This window comes from Tachypleus tridentatus, chromosome 1 (genome assembly GCF_004210375.1).
Source record: "Tachypleus tridentatus isolate NWPU-2018 chromosome 1, ASM421037v1, whole genome shotgun sequence".
NCBI lineage: Eukaryota > Metazoa > Arthropoda > Merostomata > Xiphosura > Limulidae > Tachypleus > Tachypleus tridentatus.
The window spans coordinates 39,437,068-39,449,957 of record NC_134825.1 but is presented as its reverse complement, the minus strand read 5'-3'; the positions used below and the strand labels follow the sequence as shown (position 1 = coordinate 39,449,957).

Here is a 12,890-nt window from a genome sequence, read left to right as displayed (position 1 = left end):
CTACATTTTTCATGGCCACTGAAGGCTTGTTGATTGTGGAGGATGTTATTACCATTGTTTTAAGTATTGTGGATTTGTTAATGTCTTCCTTGCCTTGTCTTCTTGTTCATACATTAGAAGTGCATTATCTTCTTTTTGAACCTGAACATGTGGAGGACAGTTTTGAACAGCTCTTAATACCTTCTAGATTTGCACTAGACTTCTCTTTACATGTAAAGGATAAAGTTTTTTATCTCCAAATCTTCTTGTGTGTTTGGTTTCTCAGGATTTGTTCTTCATTTTCTCTTTCATCTCCTTTTCTTTTCTTTCCATTTTATAGTATGATTCACATGTTGAGGATTATTTGATTTTTTTTGTCCTCCTCTTTCAGATGTATGTTTCTTGCTCAACTTCATCTAAACTCTTAATTCCCTTGCCTTCCTCAACTTAAAAAGTTCTTTTCCATTTGCCATGATTTATGACCATTCCCCTTTTCTGTTTTTAGAATTCCAATCTCTGTAGTCTCATTCACATGTCCAAGGACTCTTCTAATTTAGAATTTTCTTATTTTTGCTGTTTTTCTTACTCATCTCCTTCATTGTCTAACCTCTTTTCATCTCTTCTCAGAAGTCATACACTGGGATACTGATAATTTTACTTGGTTTTGCCATTGTTGGGACCTCCTGAGATGTGATACTCCTCTCTCTGCTTTCATCTTCCCTATTTTCACCTTCTTGACATCATCTACCTTTCTTACTTTCTAAAGTTTTCTGGGGTGTTCCTAATATCTCGGAGACATGGGACAAGGCTACCTGATGCCAGTCTTCCCTTTCCTCTTTGGTTTATTATCTCTCTCATCTTCATGGATTAATTTACATATCTTGACCCCATTAACTTTTTACTTCTCTTTATTCCCATTTCTTATTCTTCTACCTCTTCTTATCATCCCCCTCTTCCCAATTTCACTGATGATTATTTCTCTTTGTGCTTAGTCATTTGCTGGGGTCACATTTGTAGTCTTTCATGTCTCTTTAGGCCAATCTGTTCTTGTGGCTGAATGATGTCAACACTGTGGTTGACGTTCTACTGTCATTATCACATCCAAATTTTCATTTCTTCATCTGTGCAACTCTTATAGGTTGGGACATTCTGTGAACAGTTTCTCATGCAGATTATACTTTTCACATCAATATTTTGGAAGATTTATTCACCCATTGAGCATGTTGTTATTTTCAACCTTGACTTATAAATCACTTGGTTATAATCTGTTCTGACAGTTTTATGGATGTTTGCTATATCAATCACCAGGGTCGGACTCAGCTTAGGGACCTTTGCTTTTGCATGTTGAAATATCTATTTTGGACTCACTCACTTTGGATTCGTCTAATTATTTGTCATGTCCCAGGGATTTTGAACTTGGTAGCAGATTATCTTTCATGATTGAACAACTTTCTTTCTGCAGAGTATTCACTTCATTCTCAGGTCTTTCCTTGGATCTGTTCCCAGTAGGGCACTTCAATGATTGATGTCTTTGCCATTCCTTTCAGTACCAAATTTCCTCTCTTCTGATCCCTGGTACCTCATCCAGCTTTTCTAACTGTGGATACCCTCAGCCAGGACTAGTCTCATCTGTTTCTGTTTGTGTGCATTCTCTTCATCTTCTTGTCTTGGATTTAATTTGTGATACTTCTGGTCAAGTCCTGTTGGTAGTCTCCTTTCAGCTGGCTTAGCCATGGTTTCTTTTTCTTCATCAACTAGCATCCAGGGCACCTCTTCCTCTGTCTCATTCCTGTCACATTTGCTACAACCTTATACATCTCTCTTTCACTAGTTGCTTGTTCAGTGTTCAGGGTTTTATGACCTTGAAGCCCTTTTGTTATCCCATTCATGTTGCCCTTTTATTCTCTACCAGTAAAACTGAATTTCTTGTACTGGTCCTTCTACCACTTTTTCCCACCAGGCCATCCTGCTGCTGTACACCTTTCAACCTTCTTTACCAGATTTTTTATACCAAGGATTATCAATTTCAACCACAACAGGCTAACAGGGAGCCTTTATGACTACCTTTTAACTTTTTTGCTGTGGTTCCATTTTTTCCTCCCCTGTTCTTTCCACTTTTTTATGATCCTGCCTCATTTATTATCTTCCTCTTCCTATTTTGTTACCAGACTGGAATATTAATGTTTCTACATGTTCACTCCTGGTCATGTTTTAATCATTGGCCACTTTCTCATTATACCATATCTCTTTTAAAGTTTATTTCCATCTCTTTCTTGCTTGTGGTTGTCACAGATATGATCTTTATAAATTAGATGTCTCTTGTACTTTGTTTCACAAATCTTCCTTGGTCCTGTTACCTAAGATTTGGCCAACTTGGAAGGGAGATTTTTCCTTCTCTCTGATTTCTGTTATTTTCAGTGTATGATTATACTAATCCAGATCATCTTTTGTGTCCAGTTTGAGCAGTTATGTGTTACTTGGCATGCATAGTTCCCTTTTGTCTTGTCTTTTATGCATATTAGATGAATTTGCCAACTCATCTGAACTGTATATTCCTTCCTATCTCATCAAATCCATCACTTGACTTACTCGCTGGTTTTGCAGTTCTCAACAACCCATAGATGAGATCCTACAAGCAGGAATGTAGATTATGCTCAACACCTTTGTATCCCATTACCTCCACTGCAATTTGGCTAGTGTTGTCTCCTCAAAGTACACACAAGAGGACTAGCTATTGTTTGGAGAGAGGTATCTATTGAAAATATATTTTCAGGTAGGAAAAATGTTAACTTAGGCTAACTGAGAAGGTGCTATAACTAGTTGGTCCTCAAACTTCATCAACATTATTCATGAATGATTCTTTGAAATATAGAACTTAGCCAATTTTATTTTAAATACACTGTCAGGTTATATTTTATTTTGACCTACAGGGATACAAAAAAGAAATGGATAACCCAGCAATGAAAGACTGCATACCAGGATCTCTTTTTGGAAAATCTGATGTACTGTTTGGGAATATGATGGAAATCTATAATTTTCATAACAAGTAGGAACAAATTTTATAAGTTTTTTATCAAGGTTTCTATTATTGTCTACAAGCTGAAATATATGTCAACTGATGGAGAATGTTTAAACTTAATTAAAACAGCATATGTTTAACAACAATCATATAAGTAATAACTTGAAAATAAACTCTATCTCAAAATTTTAAAATTATAGTAAAGCTTTTTCATAAACAACATTTGTAGTTTGCTTTCTGTCTGTCAACAAATGAAGATTCTGAGGTCATTCCACCCTTGAACATCCTATATCTCATTGACCATGAAAAAACTTTCATACTTTGATACATTTAGAATGTTCACCATTGTGTGAAACATCGACCTGCCAAGATTATCAGAGAATGACTCAATAAAGTAGTAGTAATTAACCAACTGGCTTTACAGGGTAGGAATAAAGTTAAGTTCAGTTTTGATCCTTTTAGGACATACTGTACAGTTGATAGTGTTTATGTCAGGTTTTGGTTTAGATTGGCCCAATAGACACAGAGGGGTGCAAACAAACACATATTTTGTCTTTGTATATGTATAGATTAGGTGAATACTTTATACTAATCACTGTTATAATGTTTATCTTGTTGTTAACCAGATTACTCCTTTCGTAATTTGAAAGTACATATTCAAAGAGGAGATTTTAATTTTGATTATTTTACAGTTTATATATTATAAGAATCCATATAAAATAAATGTAAATAAAAAATATTCGTAACCAAATTTAACAAGCAGTTATACTTACAAAGTACTAAGTGTGAAAAACTGTTAGCAAGCTTATAATTTTAAAATTAAAAATTTAAGACAATTATGCAAATGTTATCAAATTTCTCACCAACTATAAAATAACTACATGTAAGAAATAGTTATTAATTTCTTACGTATTGACAGCTTTAAGAAATTATTAATTTCTAGCATTTGAAATGATGTAATTATTATAATATAGTTTTGCAAAAAAATCCTGTTTTAAAAGATTGTGCAAAAACAATAGGTTTTAACTTTTGTATGGTTGATACTATATATATATATATATATATCTTTTAATCCCTTGAGTACTGGACCAGGATAATCAGATAAGGCTTCACAGATTGAGAAAAACATTAAAGAAACATTAAAATGTATAGTAATAATATCATGTAATAAGAAATGCTGTAAAAAGAAGGAACCCCCCTCCCAGACAAAAAAAAATACAAACTAGCCTTTCCTGGTGATGTGGAATCATTTAAAGTTGAAGTATGCAGCTTGGGATAATGGCAAGTGTCCACTTGCTTGTTCTGTCACAAGCATTTGCATTTCTTCTCGCTTCCTCTCCCTCTACATGCATGCATTGGTACATGCTCTCTTCATCTCCCCCAATCTTCCACAACCCTAATATTGGTGGAGATTATTTGTCATATAATATGCAGTGAATAATACAGAAAAATAATGTAGAATGTTTCCCTATGCACAATAGTAAGCAGCTAGTATTACACTGAATAATTTTCAAAAACAAATTTATATTTGCATATTATTTTCATCACTGCAGAATGTGTCGGTACTTATTCAAAGTGTGATGATCTCTGATAAAGTTTTCAATGCCACATCACAATCTATTTTCTCTTCAAATTCCTTCTTTAGGTGTGTTTGCACACATGATAAGCTTTCTTGGTGCTTTTGTTTCTTTTCTGATGGTGGTAAGATTTCAGGAAGATGTATGACTGTGAATTTGTCAGGAAGATCTGTTGTACTTGTTGTCATGACACCACACTTTTCCAGTTTTGAGTTGTGGTTTTATTACCAGTTTTCACCAAAGAAATATAAGAGTTCTTTATGGCAGTATCAGTCATATGGAAAGATAGTTCTTATACCATTTTAGTGACTTCCTCACACATTCAACTGATCATATTTGCATGTTTGCTTTGTCCACCAAATATGTTCTGAATATAATCTATTACTGCCTGTCCTTCTATCCATTATTAATCATGTGTCTAGTTGAAGGCATTTAAACATCATGTTTATCATGCCATATATATGTGCTATATGACATTCACCTTGCTTTGCAGGAAAAGTTGGCTTGTGTTTCCTTTTAAACTATGTGCGTGTCATTTTCCAACATGTATTTACATAATTCGAGACTTATACACTAGTTGTCTGTATACAAAACATGTCCCTTTCATAAATACTCATCAATCATTTTTTTAACCATTGCACAAGAATCTATGAGGAAGTATCTGTATTCATTGTCTTTATCCTTCCCAGTATGTACAGTCATATCTTATACAATTCCATTCTCACAATCACACAATACAAAGATCTTTATTCCAAATCTGTGTCTTTTTGATGAGATTTATTGTTTGAAGTCCAGGCATCTCTTTAAAAGCACCTGAAGTCCATCAATGACCAACCTTTTAAAAGGGTTGAGCTCTCAGAAAATCTGTTCTTAAGATGAGTGTACACATGTTTTATTTGCCTTTTACATCAATATCGTCATTGTTTATAAAATGTAAGTATCTTAGAAATAACAGAAAATGATTTCTTCCCATGTATTTACCAAATACAACATTACTGATTAAAGGGTTTGTTGACTAATAATCTTTGATTAAATGCTTCTTCACATGTGGCATCAAGAATGCTAATGCAAGAAAAATATACATTTAATTAATGCACATGTTTCTTCATTTTATCCTACATTCAGAATCACAAGTGCAGTAATCATGGTATTTATTTGTTTCACTTAAAATGTGGTCCCTCAATGTATTATCAGAGAACAACTGGAAGTACTCATATTCTCAAGTTTCACCAGTAATATCACACTCCTCTCTTATTTCAATATCTGAATTATCAAAACAAGACACTTTGCGTATTAATTTTCCATCATTTTACCAAACAAAGCATGATGGTGGTATGGGTCTGTAACAGGCACCATAAGGGATGCATAAACAGAAGGTGGGGACTGATGTTGAATGACATTGCTTTCACTCTTGCCACTTGTGGTTGAAGATTGTGTGGGTGTTTCTTCAATATCATACTCAAAATCACTTTCTATTTATGGTGCTAGTATGTACATATCAGATAAATCATCACCATCATTGGTGCTACAACGACTATTGCTTATCTACTGGGAGGTAGCTGAGTATAATTGCTTGGGAGCATGACTATCAGATCCTTCTGCCATCATGGTGTGTGGGTAAATAATAAAGTGGAATATTTTTCTTGGTGGTAATTACAGCTGCTGGTGGTATATGGTATCTATATATATCTCTATGGTGCATTGTCCTATTCAAATGTAGGTTGGAGTAGGCAGGCTGTGCTGTTGAGGGTAAAGTTGTATTATGATGGCTATTCTAGTACGGATACAGTACCAAAAGGGTTAAAAACTACACAGATTTAGCATATATACTGAGCACTATTTTTAGCTCCATTTATACATTTCACAAAGATAGTAATATTAGTATTAGTAATTAGAAAATGTCAAATATTAAAGTTTTATGATGCTTTGACTGTTTCAGCATCTTCTTGATGGACCTTCAGAACTGCAGTAGCACTCCTGAATTGGTTGGTCGTTGTTTTGTTCAAAGGGTTTGTAGTTTATTTTCTTTTGAATAGTTTTATAATTGGGAATTTAAAATTTTACTCTAAGGCATGAGAAAAGTTTTATGAAGGTATAAAGTATTTCTGTTTTAAAAAAAAAGATGGTGTATGTTATTCATACTTTGATGATATCATATTATGAATATATATATATATATATCTGTCAATAAAAGAACAAAAATGCATCATTTAAGAGATAAAGCTTATTGTTTAATTCTGTAAATTATAAACAGGACAATTAAAGAGACTGCTACGAAACAAATTTACCTAGAATACTTAATTAATTGATTTGTACTTACTATTATTAAGGCTAAGGCATTCATTCTTTTTTTACATTTGAATTTTTTTACAAAATTTTAATTCAGAATCAAAATTCAGAATTTTAATCCATTTTATGTTAGTAATTAATAATTTACTGTTTAAAAATTTTGCTTCAAGTAAAAATTCACATATTTTGTTTGCAAATGACACAAATACCTTCAGAATAGTTTTCTAACAGCTAAATTTTGTGATGCAATTATATTTATCTTTACAGAGAGACTTTTTACACAAGCTTTACAGTACATACTGTATGAACAAGCCCAAATCTGAAGCTTTAAGGAGACAGTGTGGGGATGATAATTTGTTTTTTAAGGTAAGATCAAATGGTTTGTAAAGAACTTTTCACAATCAACTTACAAACTTGAAAGCTCTACTACAGTGTATTGAAATTTAGATTAAAAGCAAAAGTTTTACATTTTTGATAGTTTTTCTGGAATTAAAAATAGTATTTATTTCTGATAAAGCATCTTAGCAGATGTTCTTAGACTTTCCCTGGTAGCTGTCAGTAAGTATCACCATTTAAATAAATTGCAGAGTTATTGAAAAAAAAACAAGATTCATTACAATTATCTATGCTGGAGAAACATGCTTTGAACAATCACCACTAATGTCTGGAAGTAATGTATTAACACTATTATATTTTTGTACTTTCTTTCAGATAGAATAGTTTGTATGATCAATAAAAAGCTACATGGTAGTAAAGTCATAAAAGGTTCATAAAGGGTGCAGGGAGATTTTGATGTAATGATGCCTTCATTCAGCATTACTGGGAGATCATTTGTTCTGAATTCTGCCATTATATTTTTGAGGGTTCAGTGACAGTTTGACAGAATAACACAGTTGTCAGTGTTATCTCAGTGCTTTCAACATTATTTCGGAGGAAACATCTAATCTGACTTATACCAGTGTATTTTTAGAGGATGCAATGGAATAATAAAGTTACCTGTAACATAATGCTTTTAACATTACTTCTACAAAAACATCTAATCTAATTTATACAATTATGTTTTTATAGGTTACAATCCAAATTAGATGGAACAATCCAATTGTCTGTATTGTAGTGCTTCTACAGAAACATTCAATATGATTTATATCAGTGTACATGTTGTGTGTTAAGAAACTTCCGTTCCTATATACTAGAAATATAGGCAGTCTTATAAATTGGTTCCTTTTTTTTTAACAGTAATATATTGTAAAGTATTCTAAATATGGTGGTAATAAAATACTGTATCTTTTTAAATAAAAATGATTAGAAATTGTTTCACTAAAATTTTTGTGTGTAAAGTTTCATTAATTTCTTGATGTTAAAACAAGACTTGAACTACTGATGGTGCTTCTAGTTCTTTCTGAAATATCACATATAAAATATTGATTTAAAAGTGATTTGTTTAAATTTCAAAGTTTTTTTTTCTAAAAAATCCTGTGTATTATACTTATTTATAGTGAGTTAGATTTTTAAGTTGATTTTTATATCCTATATTTGGCAGGAATGTCAGAAAAAACTGGAACATAAACTCCCTCTGGGGGCATATTTATTAAAACCTGTTCAGAGAATAACTAAATACCAATTACTTATTAAGGTAAGGGATGTTTTGTGGGTAATTGGTAACACGGTTACTTGTTTTATGTAACATATGTTCTTATAATTTTATTTGAGAAGTAAGCTTTTTGTTAGTATATTTATTAAAATAGTCATACCACAAAACAGAAAAATTATGTAATCTTTTAGAATGTTTTCTATTATAATTAACAAAATTGCATATCTAGGTTAGGACCTGTTTTCTATATATTTATAAAAATGTGGCTTTCCATATTTGTATTCGTAGGTTTGTTTATGTTTGTGAGACATTTATCAGACTGAGAAAGTTCAGGTTTAAATATCATGCTTATCAAGTAAAGAAAAAATTGTCCAATTATAAAAACTTCATTATCAACTTAAAAGAAATTTTTATTTGTTTATTAAACCTTTATTACCACATTGAAAGAAGTTTCATTTTATTATAAAAAACTTCATTATCAAGTTCAGAGAAATTTTCTTTTGATTATAAAAACTTCATATCAAGTTGAGAGAGGTTTTTCATTTGATTATAAAAACTTCATTACCAAGTTGAATGAGGTTTCCATTTATTTACACAAACTTTCTTATCAGACTGGGCGGGCATGGTGGGTGAAGGTGTTCAACTCATAGCCTGAGGGTTGCGAGTTAGAATCCCTGTCACACCAAACATGCTCGCCTTTCAGCTGTGGGGGCATTATAATGTGATGGTCAATCCCACTATTCATTGGCAAAAGTAGCCTAAGAGTTGGCAGTGAGTGGTGATGACTGGCTTCCTTCCCTCTAGTCTTACACTGCTAAATTATGGACGGCTAACGCGAATAGCCCTTGAGTAACTTTGCACAAAATTCAAAACAAACAAACAAACTTATCAGGCTGAGGGATGATCTTACTATTTATGAAATGTTAAAACTAAGGTGAAGAATAACATGTATATTTATAACAACAGTTATTTATCAGATTAATAGAGGCATTTGATACTAATTTGAAGTGCACTGTATATTTCTTATCTTAATAGAGAAATGCATATTAGGAATAATTACTCATCATCTTCTACACAGGCATTAGTTATGATTATTAAATAATAAGGGTGATGAGTTTTTTCACTAATGTAGAGGAAATATTCTTTATAGTTACAAATACTTCTCACTTATTAAGGTATTTTCCTTTTACAACTGCAAGGCAGGTGTATTAATATATATATATATATATATATAAAACAGATGCTTATCAAAGTGATAGAAATATTTAAGTTCACTAAATACACATAATTAATCAATTTAGTAGTTAACAACATTATAATTACCTTAATAGTGATTTCATAAGTTATAACTACATAATTAATTTTAAAGCAGTTTTTTAAAAAGTTTTTTCATTGGTACAGTAGTTTCCTGGTTATTCTCTGCAATATTTTCTTGTGTAGATTAAAATAATGAAGTTTAACAGTCAAGTTGTGATATAAAATAAATTAAGGAAGTTAATGATTTTATTCAAACCAATCTATAATTTATGGTCAAATAAGAATTTTCAAGATGAACAATAAGTACTAATAATATATCAACCACAACCAGTAAAACTTTTGTTTCATTACAACAGCTCATCAGGACACTAGGTTATGATACATCAAGTGTTAGTTGAAGCACTATTTATATCCATTATTTACTGGGTTTAATAGGATGTAACAAATAATCTGCAAAGCATGATATTGGTGTACCTCAACTAATTCAGGGAGCTTTAATATCAAGCAAAGAGCTATAGCAACAAGAGTGGGGAAATATGGAAATTCATATCAAGCCAGAAAAGAATGATGTAGTTGAAACTCTTTTTGGGTTTATTGTGATGTCATCTCACATCACTTTCATCTCAAGGTATTCTACATCACCACCTTGGGCATTGCAGTATACACAAACATGCTTACCTAAAAATCCAGTGACAGTTTTTGTTGAGATTGTTGATTAAACTGTTATATGTCTAGTGAGTAAGAAATTTTCTTCCTGGTGGCCCACAATCTGGAATTAAATATAATATTTGGTACTTTCATCTGAGTAGAACATCTTAATGGAGAGTTTGATAATATAGATGTGATACAATAAAAGAAATTTGGCATATTCTTGATGAGGAGAAACCCACTTGAAATAAAAATGTATCTCAGAACGGCTGGTATGTGTATTAACACTTTTATTAATAAGCAGAGAACAATGTTTTGACCTTCTTAGGTCATCTTCAGATTAACTCTGCTTATCAGTAAAAGATACAAACTGGCATATTGATTAATCTATTTTACAACAACAAAGTTGTTTTCAAAGCATACAAAATTGTTAGAACTGTTATAACATATCAAAATTCTAAATTACCTGCCCTAATCATTGCTTTGACCTTGGCTTACAGTAGTGTTATTAGGCCAGTGATCTTGACAACTGAGCTAATACAAATCAGTTCCTAAGTAGACAACTCTTCCTCATGAACATTATGTTAAATAAATGCTCTATAGTCTTGAACTTTTTGTACCGTTGGGTAATATTAATATTGTGAATAACACACTTTAAGCACATTGCAAATATTGATGTTTCATTTTGATCATATCTGAAATGTAACCATAAAGAACCTCTTTAGGTAGATTTAAAACAAAAGCTACACTGCAGTATTAATGTATTGCAAAAATCTAGTATAAAATTACTAAAATAAGTTGTCAGTCAGTACTTCCATGACTAGCTTTTCATAACTTCAAACTATGCTTTTGCATAAGCTGTATATTTTTGCTCACACACACAGTGAATGATATGTATATGATGGTTAAGTTATTAAATCTAAATTTTTCAGCTGCCTTTTCTTCATGTATATGTTTAATGCTAAATGTTTTATACAGGATTTGCTGAAGTACACCGATGAAAAAGCAGCACAAGGAGAACTCCAGGAAGCTCTTGATGCAATGTTAAGTGTCCTCAAGTATGTAAATGATAGTATGCATCAGGTGGCCATTACTGGATTTCATGTAAGTCCATGTACCAATATTTGTAAATTTGTTTAATGTAGTTCCAAGGTTGTTCTACCGGTATTTCATAGATTAACTAGAACTATCTGTGTACTTTTTCTCTAGTGACATGCCTGCATACAAGTTTTGACAATTGTGACTTTTCATTTATGTCCCTAGTGTTCTTCAACTATTGTTTGTTGTTATCCACAGCTTTTAACCATTTTCTGAATCTACTAAACACCTTTATTCTTTGTCTTCTTTTGCTTGCTTCTCTTTTCTTCATCTTACTAGTTGTTACTACACTTCCATTTTTTCTTTCCTCACCACATGAGGATGAATTCAGCTGTCTGTCTGCCATGAACTGTAAATCTGTTTACTACCACTGAGTACCAACACCTGTAACTTTGTACAGTAATATTTGTATGGATTTATACTAACACCTAAAATTTTGTCTAACAATACTTCTAAGTCTGTCTTACAGTTGTGTTATGTATGTGTATCAACAGCTGTATATCTGTTTAATAGTATATATATTTTATTTGTAACTATAAATTACTACATGTGTTCATGCATAGGTTTATAAATATAGTTAAGACTGTTGTAATTTGTCAGATCTTGTTCACAGGGTTGTATTCTTTACAATAGGTGTTTGTGATGTGTTGGCCATAAATTTAAACAATAAACATATGGCACACAGGTCACTTGTTTGAAAACAATATATTAAAACAAGTCAGACCTACATATAGATTTTCATTACACTGTTGGTTAGTACACTTGTATCTAGTGCTCTAACAATTTCACTTAGTGTTTGTGTAAATTGCAGAAATTGAGTCTCAAATTTATCTTGTACAACAATACATACAGTAAATCTGAGGTTTCTGAATGTATCCTTTCAAAAATTGGTAAGCTTTTGTTGAAGATAATAGGTATATTGTACACAAATAATGGCATTATTATAGTTAATTGTTTTTAATAAAAATATCTTGTTTATCTGTTGTAGTTACTTGCACTCTTACAAATTGAGTGCAAGGTGATTTTTGTTTCAAATACAAAAATACTTTTCTTCATCTTACACTTTTCATATTTTGTTTGCATAATCTCTAGAGCTTTGTAAGTGAATATCAAAAGTTTTTTAATGTAAATATTTATTTTTTATTTTCTCTACAGTATTATTAATTCTACCTATTATCATCAACTTACAATGCAATGAAGGTCTTTAAATTAGAAATTAGAAAAAATATGCATGCCTTTTAATTTTTTGTAGAATATTTTTAAAGATTTTCCTCTTGTTAAAAATTAGTAATTTCAGATCTTTTCATTTTCACACAGTTAATTTTTAATTTTTTATGTTATTTTGTGTCATTTATGAGATATTATTCATCTCAACACTTAAAGCTTATTACAGTGTCTCTGGGAGACATGCACAACCTTTTTGTAAAATTTT

At 31.5% G+C, this 12,890-nt stretch overlaps 1 protein-coding gene across 25 annotated transcripts in view; it reads left to right on the top strand.

Annotated features, from left to right (window-relative positions):
* LOC143246533 (guanine nucleotide exchange factor DBS-like) overlaps window positions 1-12,890 on the top strand; it is a 121,205-nt gene that overhangs the window by 87,695 nt on the left and 20,620 nt on the right. For 22 of the 25 annotated variants that reach the window (XR_013026052.1, XM_076493540.1, XM_076493533.1 and 19 more), the window contains 5 exons: window positions 2,910-3,025; window positions 6,515-6,584; window positions 7,132-7,230; window positions 8,405-8,497; window positions 11,339-11,464. Coding sequence is in view for 24 of the 25 variants with exons in the window: in XM_076493540.1 (XP_076349655.1) it covers window positions 2,910-3,025; window positions 6,515-6,584; window positions 7,132-7,230; window positions 8,405-8,497; window positions 11,339-11,464 (504 nt within the window). In the remaining variant the exon portion in view is untranslated. The remainder of the gene's footprint in view (window positions 1-2,909; window positions 3,026-6,514; window positions 6,585-7,131; window positions 7,231-8,404; window positions 8,498-11,338; window positions 11,465-12,890) is intronic. The other 3 variants (XM_076493523.1, XM_076493469.1, XM_076493445.1) reach the window with 1 other exon arrangement.